Source organism: Rhineura floridana, chromosome 3 (assembly GCF_030035675.1).
Source record: "Rhineura floridana isolate rRhiFlo1 chromosome 3, rRhiFlo1.hap2, whole genome shotgun sequence".
In the NCBI taxonomy this organism is placed as follows: domain Eukaryota; kingdom Metazoa; phylum Chordata; class Lepidosauria; order Squamata; family Rhineuridae; genus Rhineura; species Rhineura floridana.
Genome location: NC_084482.1, coordinates 72,752,086 through 72,767,666, shown reverse-complemented (window position 1 = coordinate 72,767,666; position 15,581 = coordinate 72,752,086). Strand labels below are relative to the sequence as shown.

The 15,581-nt window shown below is 43.7% G+C and overlaps 1 protein-coding gene across 1 annotated transcript in view; it reads right to left on the bottom strand.

The window, feature by feature from the left end:
• Window positions 1-7,806: 7,806 nt before the first annotated feature.
• SHISA6 (shisa family member 6) overlaps window positions 7,807-15,581 on the bottom strand; it is a 359,347-nt gene continuing 351,572 nt past the window's right edge. Inside the window, exons 5-6 of the mRNA XM_061616529.1 lie at window positions 11,252-11,404; window positions 7,807-8,360 (exon numbers count right to left, since the gene is read on the bottom strand). Of these exons, the coding sequence (XP_061472513.1) occupies window positions 7,807-8,360; window positions 11,252-11,404 (707 nt within the window). The remainder of the gene's footprint in view (window positions 8,361-11,251; window positions 11,405-15,581) is intronic.

The window sequence follows — 15,581 nt, the reverse complement described above, 5'->3', positions numbered from 1 at the left end:
AAGCATGTAGTTAGAGCAACAGTAAGGTGCAGTTCTACATCAGTGGTGAGAACTTCCACAAACCATGAAAGGTCACAAGAGAGACACCAAATGCCATTTTTGCTAACTAATGAGTTAATGGACTCTTTAATCTCCCTCGGTCCCGGATTTACATAAATATTATAAAAACAGAATATGTCTGTCTCCCTTCATTTTCACAGGCCTTCAGCAGATGAAGTACATATTTGGAACTTTTCACCTGTTTCCTCTGAAATTCAGTGAAGACACCTCAGAAATAATGCTAAACCATCTCATTATTAGCAGTGAACATACAACACCTAGGCTGCTTTCACACATGGGGCAGATTGCATTAGTTTAATGGATTAAAAAGGTAGCGCTTCTGTCCCGAAGTCTAAAATCCCTTTCACACTGCAGTACCTTTTGCGTTAAGGAACAGCAGTTTTTTCAGCCGATATACTGGCATTTCGCACAAAGGTCTTTCACACGGCTGCAGTGAACGTCTTGTTTTCATCCCTCACTCATTATACACATGCGCACTGTTCCCCACTGTGTAGGAGGTCTAAGATCTCATCCAGGCACCATGCAAGTCATCTCCCTTTAGGATCCGTCTTTTTAAATTCTTTTAGTTGTATCAACACGGTTGTGTGTGTGAGGGGGAAATGCTGCTGCCATCTGCGCCGATGCTGGAATACCAGTACAACGTTCATCAGGCAACTCCCCCCCATGTGCGACTAAAGGGCAAGAACACAGTGCATGCTGGGATGCCTGTCACGTGAGCAGCTGCAGGTAGTGAAAAACTCCTGCAATCTTCCGGGTTCCCATCCTTGCTAACAGATTATTTCTGGCATCATTTAGCATGGACATTTGTGCTAAACTTCCACTACATTCCATTAGAATTCTGGAGCTTGCTTGTGCATCGTGTGAAAGATCAAATATAATGCGCAAATTACCAGGTAAGAAATCGTCAGAATAACGGAATAAAGTGCAGTGTGAAAGCAGTCCTAGATAGCTATTATTTGAGAACTGATCCAATCAAGAATTATTGCTAAGATGTTTCTGGGGAAGTATTAAATTAGACTTTTCCTGAAGTTTTGACCCCTGTGAAAATTTAACACAGGGCATTGATAAGGTTTCAGGCCTGAACTGTTCCTCTGTTACAAAAAAACTCAAGTTGGCTAATAAGTCATAGTGTAGAACTTTTATCTTATGTTCCTCAGCATCCTAGAGAGTGTTTCTTGTGAGAAATGTACCTTCCATACAGTCAGGTAAAGCTAGGATGATTTATTTGGTTAGCTGTTTTGAATTAACAATCCTTGTTTACTGTACAGGAAACCATAGGACAGGGTTGGGAAACCTGTGGCCATCCAGATGTTTGTTGGACTCCATCTCCCATCATGCCCAGCCAGCAGCCTGGCCAATGGTCAGAGATGATGGGAGTTGAAGTCTAACAACATCAGGAGGGCCACTGGTTCCCCATCCCAGCCACAGGGAACTTTTGCTCACTACATCAAGGCCACACTCACGTCACTGCATGATTGTAGTAAATACTGGGCCACCACCCACTTCTGCACTGCCAATGATGATATTGTTTACACATTGTCACCTATCCCAAGATGAACTAGAACCAGAAGGCTACTTAGTCAGGGCTTTTATCTCTTTCCTTTCAGCTCACCTCAGCCTGTGATTAACATTTGATCATGAAAAGAACTGAGAATCTGAAGTATATTAAGGGGCTGGTATCTCAAGACAGGAGATTCTGTAACAAATTTCTCCACTGTTATCTCCCGGGATAATCTCATTTACATACTCTCTGCTCCTCCAACCAAAACCTCACAAGGAGTTAGCTGCTCAATAGTAGCCATCTATCTTTGCTGCTGTAAATGTTCTGTGTTGACTCTTGGGCTCCCCTTTGTACATGTTGCCCAGAAGTGCTGGTAAGAAAGGCGGCATTTGCAGTTAAGTCTGACAAGGGGGAGAAGAACTTCTACCCTTTTAACCCGGCACTTCCTTTGAAAACTTGTGCAGTTTAAGAAAGGAACCCTAGAACCTACACACTGGGAAAAATGTGTATATATTAGCCTTGTTCACAGATGGCTGCATTCAGGAAATGACATTTTCTGTGGACACTGGTTGAGAAGGGTCATTAAAATGGGTTTCTTTTTCAAGGCTCTGTCTCTTATCTGTCTTTTCTGAGTATTATACTGTTTATGATTTCATCTTGAATTCTTTCTTCTTTCCAGTCTGATAACTTAAGTACTTGAACTAAACCCAGCAGAAGGTAACGCCATTTGGGCTCTGCAAGATCAATTCCAACCTGTAGGGGATGGTATGAACGCAGGTGGAACCAACCAAAGCCACAATCTCAGGGCTTCTTATGCTTTTTGTGTATACATAAGAAACTTGATTTGATGTAAGCCACCCTAGAAAATTTGGTTTCAAGGGTGGTATGGAAAAAAAAAGGGAAATAAAGAAGTATGGCTAAAAAAATGACTAAATAAAAATGGAAAGGCACACCTTAAAATGTGAAGGTAATGAACACATCTATTGTACAGGGACACTTCCCAGGGAGCCAGATTTCGCTGTGCTTCCTTGTCACGTGCACACGTGTTGGTGACCCTAGGTGAAGCAACTCAGAAAAGGCTGAGGGGAAGAACAATGCGTGTGGCCAGAAGTGTCTGCAGCTGCTCGCACAGTTGAAAAATGGGCTTGCCTGTGCAGCTGAGATTGGTTTGCCTTTAACTGTAGCACCAACCTTCCCCAATCCCACCTCTGGATACATGTATGGTTCTTGAGAGTCCTATTGGGGCATTCTAATTGCCCATGCAATGGGGGAGGGCGGGAGAGAAGAGAGGATGAATGTACTAGCTCCACCCTCTGTTCCCATTAAGGATGGGTGAATCTGTCCGTTTAGATTTCTCTCATTTTTACAGTCTTCAGTTTTGGTCTCCACATTTCCACATCAGTTTGCTTTTTTTAAAATGTCTTCATGAACATTCATTTCAGCATTTTAATGCAAACTTCCCCTAATATACATGTTTGTATGCAATTTTGCCTAACATAAAAATGCATTCTTGTACATATTCCTTGGCTGGATAACTGCATTGCAAAATTTAGAGAACTGCTGGGAGGAAGGGCGGGATATAAATCAAATGACAATAAATAAATAAAAGAAGTGCAAACTGAAAAGGATGGCTATGTTTCTGTTCTTGTATTGTTTCAGAAAGTGTGGATTAGGTGGGTTTAAATGGAATTTCTCCCCCATACCGAATTGCTCTTGTCATTGTCTTACACGAGATGGAGGCAAATGTCTACAGTAGGAACCTGCCATACTCATGTAGGCTCCCCATCCAGTTTAGTTCTTAATTGTGTGGGGAGCCTATGTGAGTTGAAAAGTCTTCCTACTTCAGAAGGTGATCCTTCCAACTCATGGAAAATGGCAGGGACCATGGTGGTGGTAAGGAGCTGGCATGCACATAGCCCCACTCTCATTACTGTGTGCAGGGTTGCACAAGTATGTAGCTTGGTTGGACTGCCGTCCACGTTTCCTGCTCTCTCCTGCCACCAGTCCATTCCCTGTTTAGAACCATCTGTCCATTCCCTATTGAAGCAATCCTCTAGCTGAATATTTTCTAGAAACCAGCAGATATATATAAAAAAACTCCCCGAGAAGTTCTCAAAGAGTTGTGCTCTTCGAATGAGAGTATGGGCATTTCTGCTGTTCTCTTGAAATGAGAAGGCTGAGGAGATGCCTCAGTATTAGGCAGCAAAAATTAAACATCTGAGTATATGAGACTTTCATCTTCAAGTTCTCCCAGGCATTTTAGCATGTGTTTTTAAATTGTTTTTTTAAAAATGTGATTTTAAATTTGTATATTTGTTTTTAATGTTTTTAATTGTTGTAAACCAACCATAGAGCTTCGACTATGGGGCGGTTTACAAATGTAATTAATAATAATAATAATAATAATAATAGTATAGTGCGATCTGCTTACAGCAAACACGTGCATGTATTTATCTGGGCATTTCCCACCAAGCTAAAAGCTCTGATATCACAGACCTTAGTTGTGCTGCTGCAACCCTTGAAACGGTCAGGGCTCCCTTGCCTTCCCACTGCAATAACTGAGTAGTCCGTCGCAACTTCAGCAGCAAGACAACGTCTGGAACAGCAAGATGGTTACTCCATAACCATTAAAAAAAAATGTTAGGGTTAGGATGTAAAATTTAGGCAAGTGATAACATTTATATTCAACCTAAACCACCGCAACTACTTGGGGATGCCTTGGGAAAACATCTGGAAACTTGAATTGTTGCATAATGCTGCATTGAAAATTCTCAGTTGGATTGTTTGTAATGTGTGGATCCTTTCCTGTTCCAATTGCAGTAGGTAGTGACACATTTCTGGGCTAAATTCAAACAGTGGTTATTATTACCTTGAAAGCCCTAATTGACCTGATCCCAAAGTACTTGAAGGGTTACCCCTTCCAATATGACCCTGCACACTCTTGAGCTCAACTGGAAAGGCTCTCTTGTGTATCTTCATTCCTGGCTCTGTCTGAAGCGTATTTGACGAGAGGAGGGCAGGGGAGTAGAGGGAAAGGAAAGCCCATTGCGTGAGCAGACTTTTGGTTGTGTGACAGTGGATTTTGCCCTCTTTAGTGGGGATATAAATCTTCTTATAAATAAATTGAAAATAAAGGCCCTGCACCTTTATTTAGGCAAGATGTAAAAGATTTGGTACTCCCAGAACCTGAAGGGCTCTTTGCTTGTCTACATTGCTCACAAGGTTACAGCACTAACTCCCCCTGGCTCAAGCAGCATCCAAGCAATCATTAGCTTCACTGGGTTGATGGGCTGTACATCCAGATGTATTTGGATTTGAAACTGGGGCTCCAGTTGAAGCACCCAACTTCACAGCACAGCTCTAAATGAAAACCACCACTTAATGGGGCAAAGCAATGGGAGCTGCTCACTTCGCCTGCCCACCTATCTTATAGCAACTCTCTGAACACATCCAACCATGGTTCCAAGCATTATACCAAATCCCAGATGGATGTGACTTTTGGGGAGAACTCACAGGGTAACCGTATGGCTCTGCATTGTCTTCAGAGGGCTTGTACAGAAGGACGTGCTGGTGATTCCAGTAGGGTATATTACCTGTTGGGAGGCCAAGGCCTGCTTTGTATGTTATGCAGACAGCATGGATGCCACACAAAAAAAGCACTTCTGCAGGGGGTGAGACAGTGCAACTCTCATAATGTAACAGCAGCTGAGTGGATCCATTACTACAGTGCTTGCATCCTGTATGATGAAGGCCCAACAAACGAGAGCAGATCAGACCAAGAGTGTTTTGTAGACGATTGTGTTAGTACAGTAGGCCAGGAGATGATCTGAAAATGAGCCAGACAATATTGGATGACTGACCATCTGTACCTCCCTCACTGGAATAGTGTTCCAACAGATTTGTGGTGACCTTGGAAGGCAAAGAGACCTTCCCATGCTACCTTATGCACATCTTTGCACTCATAACTAGGTCTGTCTTGCCTACCTGTAGTATCCTATTGCTCATTGCAAGGAACTGCACCCCTCTGCTCTGATACCTGTTTCACCCAGGTAGCCATGTTGTCCTGGTGTACAGAATGGAACATCAACATGACACCCTATATACTCGACACTCCATATTCAAGATGACAGACAGAACTCTTACACTTCTGGTGAGCTTCCACAGCAGTCCCACTCTTATAGTTTAACAGCTTTTATTGTCCATAGTGTTGGGCACCAAACATGTTTGAAGACTACACTGAAGATAGAAAATGGTAGAAATTATGGTGTGCTCAGAGAAAACTGCCTCTTTCTCTCTTTCACCCTGCTATGCCCACACCTGCATGCACTGCAGTTAGTGACAAGCACTTCAGAGCACATGCCTGTTGCTCAAGAGCAGGACATGAGCAACCATGACTCATGGCCCTTGTCTTCTTTCCTTCCCAGCCCAGTTTCTGTTAAGCAAAGCACATGGTTTCTTATGGCTCCAATCTGTGGCCTACAAACAAAACATGCCCACAAAAAGCAACTCTGCAGATGCTTTTTGGCTGATGCTACACACAAAACCTGGTCGGTAAAAAGAGACAGGGCATCACTTTTCACACATGAGCCTCTCTGAAAAAATGCAGAGAGAAAATGAATCCCAAGCGCAAAGCCACCTGAAGAGAAATCTGATGAAAGGGAATTCCTGGGACTGTGCAGAGAAGGCCACAAATATCAGGAACTATTGTTCAATGCACATATTTAGACTGTTAAGCTCTGTGAGATCCTATCTAATGTGGGAATTCCACGTATTTCATGGATTTACACAGGCTTGGCCATCACATTTAGCTGCTGGACCAGAGGTCAGGACTAGGCAGGGAGATGGGGAGTCTCAACACACATGCCAATTAGAATTTATATCTGTCCCAAATATTCAAAATCCAACAAAAGTTGGACCTATAAACATTTCTTGGAAAGACTTTACAGACACCCAGTGTCTAATAACCACTGCACAGTGGCTGCACAATGTGCCCAACTGGTATAAAAGATGAACAAGGAATTGCTGAATGGGAGTAGGATGCAGCAAGACTGACAGTCCAAAAATAATATTGGGCTATTTGGGAAGAAGGGATAAAATGAAAAAGCTTTGGGAAGCTAAAACTTTCTAAGACATCTTGTACAATAACTAGTCTTCTGAGATTTTCCAGGGGTAGCTGAAAGTCTGAAGAAACCAAGCATAAATTGAGCTGTGATCAGATTTTCATGGAATGATACTCAGACTACAGCTATTCCATATCTCTTGTAACTTGTCTATCCTGGAGAGAATCCTGGATGTGCTGCTAAGTGGTGTTAAAATGGATGACGTTTGGGTGTCTCTTGTTTTAGTGAGAAGCAATTATTTTAAAAAATATATATTTACATGTTGGGGATTTACATATATGAGGATGGATGGAAGAAGAGGTGGGGGCTGGCAAACACCTGCCAGCAGAATTGTGCTTATAAACAAAGCCATCTCACTCCTTCTACCATCCAGAGGGCTGGCAGTCTATAGGCACTAGAGTAGTTATGTTTTACAGTTACATGTAAAACAATGTGGTTTCCCACCCATGGCAGCCATTGTCACTCAGTCTGTTAGTTGGGTAACAGTGCTGGCCACTGGAGTTTCCCCAAGGACCAGGAAGAACCTTGTTGACATGGAATGGGTTTTTGCCTTCTGTCTTAGAGGGTGGACTTAACAGGAACTGGCCTCAGAAGAGACTACACCTAGACAGTTTTTGGTAAAACCACACAGTTGTCAAGCACTAGGATCACAACAGAATCCCACTGTGCCAGATTGGAAGGCTTGCCAATTTGGTCAAATTATGCCAATTTTATTTATTATTTGATTTATATCCCACCCTTCCTCCCAGCAGGAGCCCAGGGCAGTAAATTTTGTGTGAGATTCTTATCTGTCATGATGGCCCTAGAGGTTCTTGCTTGGCAAACGCTAGAGAATAGCTGCAGGCATGCCCTTGAAAGGAGCCATGATCTATATAGCTTTCTTTGACAGAAACTGAGCATGTCAGGAAACTTTACCTGCATCATCTCTCCCTGTTCATTTTCTTTCCTCCTTATGTCAATAATATGTAGATGAATTTTCAAAACAACACAGACAGGACTGTTGGAAGAGCCTGCCTTTTCAGACACAGAATTAGAGGTTATCTTGGCCATAAGGCCACTGCAGTGTAGGGCACTAAAGCCACCCCAGTCCATATATGGATTATCTATAATGCACAGTGTCTCTGATCAAACAGTCACCTCCGTCTTGCTGGCTGTGCGGTAATGGTGATGGTGTCCTGGGATATAGTGTAGCTGCTCTACTGTGTTGTGCCGCCGGGAGGCGAATGCCTGGCGCTTGGCAGATGTTTGGTTCATACTCAAGGTGTTGTACAAGTTATTTGAGGCACTGGGATGGGAGTGCATCTTAGTCATCCGGTAGCGATCCAAGACAGGCGTCGAAACAAAGACATCTGAGTGTGACAAAGCCCGCGACATGGACTGCCCTCCAAAACCCGAATGCTCTGGTGAGAGCAGTGGGTCTTGGGAGTGGAGGCGCTCGGTGGACAACAGCTGTTCATCAGAAAGGATCCGCTCATAAGACATGCTGAATTCCTCCGGCATGATCCTCTCTGGGGATAGCACTCGGTCCTGGGACATGGCCCGCATCACGCGGCGTGGCCGCTCCCTTTGAGTGGCCTGTTTCTGTGAGAGCTGGATGACGTTGAGAGGGAGAGTCCCTCTTGCTGCTAAGTCTGGAAGGTGCCTCTTTCTGGAGTAATACTCCTCAGCTTCCTTGTCAGCTGTGTGGAGAAAGGAGATGGGGAAGGTCATGTTAAGGAATTGTACTACGTCAGGCAAGGGTGAAAGGCAAAAAAAAGGATGTCAATATGTTAAGTGCACAATACAGGCAGTAGAGGTAGTACTCTAGACCACTTCCATCATTGGGAGCATATAAGGACTTCTCCACTTGTGGAATATACCCTTTTAAAATATGGGGTATATTTGTACACAGAGAGAGTAAATACACCTTTATATTCAATGCAGAGTGGAGATACACAATTCCTCAGCAGCTGTTTCTATACCTTTGTTTTCTTAATTTCCATTTATAATAGGGATAAGGAACCTATGGCCCTCCAGGTGTGCCAAACAGCATGGCCAGTGACCAGGGATGATGGGAACTACAGACTAATAACATCTAGAAGTACACAGCTTCCCCATCCCTGATTTATAATAAGCTATTACAAAAACTACTAGAAGAAAAAAGCTGTGGAAGAGCATTATATTCCCTCTGAAATATTTCATGCATTGCCCAGCACTTCATTTCAATTGCACTGGTGACTGAACCCCCCTCCCCGCCTTCCCCACGCATGCCATGCTGCAGTGCTAAACTATAGATGAAATGGAAGGACCGTTGTCCTACTGATGATTTCAGAGAGTGGCCTCTTAACTTTAAAAATATTGGGGCAATGGGTTTGCTGCTTATTTTCTGGCTTTAATAAACTGGAAAAACAAAACTTACTATGTTACAAACTACAGACCTGCAGATCTTGACAAAGATTTTAGTTCACATCGGTGTGTGAAATTCAGCTTCCCGCCTTCCTGATTTCTTTTTGATGAAAATGTACTCTGTTTGTTTATGGTATTTGCATACCACCTGTCATATAACATATCCTAGGACATTTCACAATCTTTCAGGCATCCAAGTGAAGGGAGGAATGATTTACTGGCTCATCCCCAAAGTCATTCTGAAGGAAGGCCACTGTTGTGATGGAGAGAAGGAGAACTCTGGTTCATAGATGAATGTTCTGCTCCCAAAGCACAAAGACAAATGTAGGGCTTTTGTTAAAAACATGACCTGGTCCAGTTATTGCTCACACTTGTAGCACCTCACTCTATGTCATGCTTTACAAGGTTTCATTTACTTTTGAAAGTGTTGTTAGTCCAAAGGGTTCTTGAGGTGACCATCAGATAGTTAGAGCTATAATGGATGAGCAAAAGCCCCCTGTGATGTATCTCTTGCTAAAGGCTGTATCATTCAGATTGCAGGCGGCATTTCAAATGGTTGAGTGCTCCTCAACATAAAGTAATGCAAAACTGTCACATTGGAGGGAAGGCTAGCCTATAATGATCTCCTGGACAAGCCAGCTGTATAGCAAGTATGAGCAACAAAGAGTTACAAAGCTGTGCTCTAAAAACATAATGGGTCAAGACTACCAACTGGAAAAACAACAACTGAAGAAGGCACATATCCTGTAGCCTTAGCATTGGATAAATTGAAGAATACTTGAAGGGGCATAAGCAGTGTTATCAGTGAAAAGGTCAAAGCATTAATCAATAACTGACTTAGATCCAGTGCTGGATACTAGATGACATCATGATTTCACTTCAGTGATAAGCAGGGCTGAGCTGAAACATAACCCCCTACTTCAAAGACTCTTTCATAGATGGCCAAGCTAACCCTCCATCATATGGATATTTGGGGGTGGTAATGGGCACAATTCATCCACTGTGCCAGGAAAAGGGAGAAAGAAATGCTCCACTATGTTTCCCAGACAACCTGCCACCTTGTCTTCCTGTGCTGTGCTATAGCCTTGCAGCACAACAACAGAGATGTGCTGTCTCCGCATTGCCTGGGCAGTTGGGCAAACTCCATCCTGCACCATGCTGCAATATCCCACAGCGCAGCTCTGGGAAATAGGGAGAGCTGCCCAATTACTTATTGCAAGAATGGGGAACCTGTGGCCCTCTGGATGTTGCTCCCATCATCTCTGACCATTGGCCATGCTGGCTGGGGGTGATGGGCACTGTAGTCCAGCAACATCTAGAGGGTCACAGGTTCCCCACCCCGGGCCTACACAATACAGGAGACTCTTCCTGCACTGAGCCACCGCACAGTGCTAGAAGCTAGGGCAGTCTGTTTGTGTCATCCAGGCAATTGGATGCCAGACTTTCCTAGTGGCTCTTATCACAGTGCAGGAAAACAGGACAAGTTACTCTACTCCACTGCCTTAGCAATTGGATTCCTCTCTCTGTATCCCCAGTTGGTGTCTGTAGCCTCACTTCCTTCGAGAAATTTGAACTGTCACAGAAGAAGAAATGAAAGGTACCTTGTGAGGGGTTTGGGAATAGAGCATATCCCCCCCCCCAATTTGCCCTGAAGTATTGGCTCAGGAGTACTTTGGCTCAGGCCTCAGGATAATCAAGTGTCCCTGATGCAGTGAAATGAATCTGTTACTACTGTTTGGGCCAGGATGTTTAGCCCATGATTTTGGATAAGTGACCTGCCCCAGAGTACATAGGAAGAATAAAGTAAGTGATCTATTCAGGGACAGGGCATGTAAAGTGGCTAAACTGCATTGTCCCAATCCTTGAGTGAAAAAAAATGAGTGGAAAGTTGGGCGGGCTCCTTTGTCAAGGAGGGACAACACTAAGTGTATGCTTGATAAATATGAAGAACTCCTGAAAAGAGGCCACTAAGGCAACATCTGTGCAAGCTATCCTCCATCCTAGTGTCGCAGAGTGGATTGTCTCTGTCTGCAGGCCCACTTCAGATGGAAAGGATGATGAACAAAGGGTCACCAAGCCAAAGATTGTTACAATGAAAGAAAGGTCACCAACCCAAAGAATTTGGGGGGCTCTGCCCTAACCATGCACAGTGAGTAGCAAGATAGTGAAATAAGCAGACACCTACTTAATCTCTTCAGAGAAGAATATTTACTTGGGTTAGTCTTGATTGCAGACTCATAGGATGGTGGGAGGTGAGAGAGGTTCTGGAAAGATCTGGAGAAGGACAGATCATAGGGCTCAGTGGCAGAGGTGAGGATGCTGTTCATCCGTGGCTTTTCTGCAATACAGGGAGAAAGAAGATATCCATCGAAACAGAGCCGTAAGAACGAAGAAAGAGCGCTGGCGTGCCATGGTTCAGTTACACCCATCAGTTCGTCCAGTCTTGCATTGAGATGTAATTCAAGCTGACACTAGCCAAGCTGCAAATAAGGAACCTAGGGCTTTGTTTCTTCAGTGTCCATTGCAATTATTAATGAAAGCAGAGTGTGCTGATATGGTGCACACAGAATGCTAGTTCCTTTGCCAAACTGATGCTAAGAAGACAGGCTTCTTGTTATGTAACAGTAAATGTAGGTGAACAAGCCACTCACTGCTCATATCTCTGTACTGTTGGATCCCTTGTGAAATGAACATGAACAAGCCCACTTATCAGCTGAGTCCAGTTTATGGACTAGTTGCCTTTCTGCTATCTTCTTGCCTGGGCCTTGAGACTACTTGGTGGTCGTCAGCCTTTTTTGAGTCTGTGGGCACATTTGCAAACCAGAGATACCGTTGCGGACACCACACAAAGTCACACACAAGTCACACACAAACCCACACAACTTATTCTATTGGCTACAACAGAAGCCTTTTTTAAAGCCTAGTTTCAGTGGGGGAAAGGAACCCTGAGGATGTCAGGGAAAGCTTCTGGGTGCTCAAAGGCTTAGTTTGGCAACCCCTGCTCTGTAATCTACATAAAATGGACTGAGTGTGAGGTAGCTTAGTCTCCTGTTTCCTTCACTGCTTGATAAAAGCAGAGAACAGTTCAGCTTTTCACCATCTATATCCCCTATTCTAGGCTCCTTTTCACTGATCACCTTCATCTCATCTTGGGAGTGTACCATTAGAAACACAGAGGTGAACTAAGCAGACTGCAAAAATATTAAAAATTTGTTCATAAATAAACACTTAATGTGGAGTAATAATGCATAGCTGAAGCTTTTCATTCCAATTACGGCCATTTTCTTTTATACACTCTGTATAGTTAATGACCCAATTTGCAATTTTGAAGACCAGTTTGAAAACCATATTGAGGTTCATGTTCATGGTATCATGGTGAAATCTGCTGACTCTAACCATCTCACAGAAGAGTCCCTACACTTCACCCCCCTTGCCCCATGGCCTGACTCTCTGCATGCTGCTGTATCCCCACTTTGGAGAACTGACATCAGCCATGTCTGCCTCCCTTGTTTTAAACTCTTAGACAAATGGTCCTTCATTAATCATTTTTGAGAATTCATTATGAAAATATTATTGTCCTTAATTACAGTGATAATGACAATGATTATATCTAAATGGAGCCCTTGGTGCTTTCACTATAAACGTGGTGTAATTTTCTATTAACGTGCACTGTAATTTGTCATCTTACTATCAGAGTTATTTTTAGATCAGAAAGGCTACAGCTCTGCTTGGGCTGCTACAGAAAAATGACAGCCACAATTCAACACAGAATGGAGTGACTCCAATAGCTTCATCACTTACCTCTGTGTTGGACGGTGGCCTTTCACTGCAGGCACAACATCTGGTGGTGCTGGAAGAATGATTCCACTCTCTTAAGAAAACTGTCCATAGTCTTTTGCAGCCTTCTCCAATAGCTGGTGCCCACTAGATATTTTGGACTACAACTCCCATTGTCAATCACAATTGTTAATTGCCTATAGCTGATGGGAGTTGCAGTCCAATAACATTTGAAGGGCAGCAGATTGGGGGAAGCTGGGCTTTTGCAATCTTGCATCTTCTATGCCTATAGGAAGCATGGGACACCATGTGGGGTAAAAGAGCACAGATCCAAAAGTTCAAAGTTCTAGCCCTGGCATCTCCTGAGATCCTTTCACCAAACAGTAGCTTATCTGAAGCCACATCAAGTTCCCAATATACAAAGAGAACACCTGCTTTGCAATGGTTGCTTTGTACCAGCAATGTCTTGAGAGGCCATAGCTCAGAGACAGAGCACATGCTTTGCACACAGAAGGTCCCAGGTTCAGACTCTGGCACCTGTGATATGAAAGACCTCTCTCTCTGAGACCCTGAACCACTGTTAGTCAAGAGCTGACACAGTACTGGGCTAGATGAACCAATTGTCGGACTTGGCATATAGTAACTTCAAGGGAAAACTCACAGATGTCAAGTGAACTGGAAGACACTAGGAGTCATGCTGTGACCAATTCTCTCTCTCCCTGCCCTCTGCCCCACCTGTCATATGATGCTGCTGATATAACTGAAGAGTGCCTCCTGATTGCCACGGACACACATCCTGCCTTGCGTCTCTAGATCATAAGATTTGGGCAGGTGCTACTGAGCTTATGCAACACTTTGGTTGTGGATCAAAAGCATAAACAGCGGAAGGATCCATGTCTGAGACTGAGGCTTGGGTGGTGGATTCCAGTCACTGTAGATTCCCTCACTGAAAGCAAATACCTGAGATAGTAACTGCAGGGCTGGCATAGTATATGGATCTCCCCCCCCATTTATTCTCACAGCTCCCCTGGAAGTAGGGATGGAAAGATCTGTCTCTTTCGGTTCTCCCAGTTTCTCATTTGTCCAATGTTAGATTCAGTTCTCCACATTTCTACTGCGATCTGCGATTTTTTTAAAAAAAGTCCTCATGAAAATTCTTCACTATTTTAGTGTGAATTTCTCCAAATAAGCACATTTTTGTAGGCAGTTTTGACAAAGGTACACATTTTTGCAAGCCATTTCTCATCATTTCATGCCTTTTTGCATGTTATTTTCACTCATATATCCTCTTTCTCCTAATATATGCATTTTTGTACATGTTGTTTAGTTGGCAAACTGCGCCCCAAAATTCTAATAAATGCGAATTCCGAAGGATGGCTGTGTTTTGGTTCTCATATTGTTTTGGAAATTGTGAATTTCATAAATTCTGCTTAAAATGCGAACTGAATCGGAACTGTCACCCATCCCTACCTGGGAGGCAGATCAGGCTGAGGTAATGACTGGCTCAAGGTCACCAGCCAGAGTTACAGCTGAGTGGTGATTTAAACCTGGGTCTCCCTATAAGAATATTAGAAGAGCCTTGCTAGACCAGACCCAAAATCCATCTAGTCCAGATCCTGTTTCCCAAAGTAGCCAACCAGATGCCCATAGAAAGCCCGCCAGCAGGACATGAGTGTAACAGCACTCTCCTCCTCATGATCCCCAGCAACTGGTATTCAGAGATATGCTGCCTCTGATACCAGAGGTAGTGCATAGCCACCATCATGACTAGCACAACACTTTCACTGTTATATCACACTGCCCCCCTTCTTGCCATCTGGAGTCATGAAACCTTGGATGTAACAGTGCCAGTGCAACAAAAAACATGGGAAGAAAACAGGACCCACGGGCCCGGCCACCTGATCTGGGTAGGCTGAGGAGTTTGCTTGGTATTGAAATCACATCCCTTTGCTGCAAATCAGATCAAATGACTGAAGCTGGAGTTTAAACTTGTCTTTCATCAACCCAAGCTAGAGGAGAAAGGCCTGTCAAATTATAACATTTCTATATCACACTCAGGTGCTCAGGTATTAAAATAGGCAGAGATAGGAACATTAAAAATAGCAGCAGTGATGACTGTGAGCAAATCCTTAGATGATGGGGAAACAAAAAAGGAGAGTGACTTCAGGCTTGTGTCTATTGCAGTCACAGCTACTGGAAGCCCAGCCTGACTGTGAGTTTCTGAGGGATCTTCCTACAACCAAACTGGCACAAGAGAATAGTTGAACTTCTCTTGGAATCTGATGGGCTGCTTTAACAATCTGATCAAACAATTCACTGACTGCTTTCTTAGACATAAAATGTAAATGTACTGCCTTCAAGTTGATTCCGACTTATGGCAACCCTATGAATAGGGTTTTCATGGAAAGCAGTATTCAGAGGGGGGTTACCATTGCCTTCCTCTGAGGCTGAGAAGCAGTAACTGGCCCAAGGTCACCCAGTCAGCTTCATGGCTGTGGGGGGATTCAAACCCTGGTCTCCCAGGTCGTAGTCCAGCACTCTATCCGCTATGCCACACTGCTTCTCTACACATACAGCTCATGAATCTAACCCATGTTTGTTGAACTATCTGTCCACCTGGCTTTGGCAGCAACAAACATGGGGTGTGAGCGTGAGCTGGTGTTCAGCAAAACAGTTGCCTGCTTTCTTCACCACATGCTCAGCTCAGCCTGGATTCAGAGACTTCTGGATCCATATTT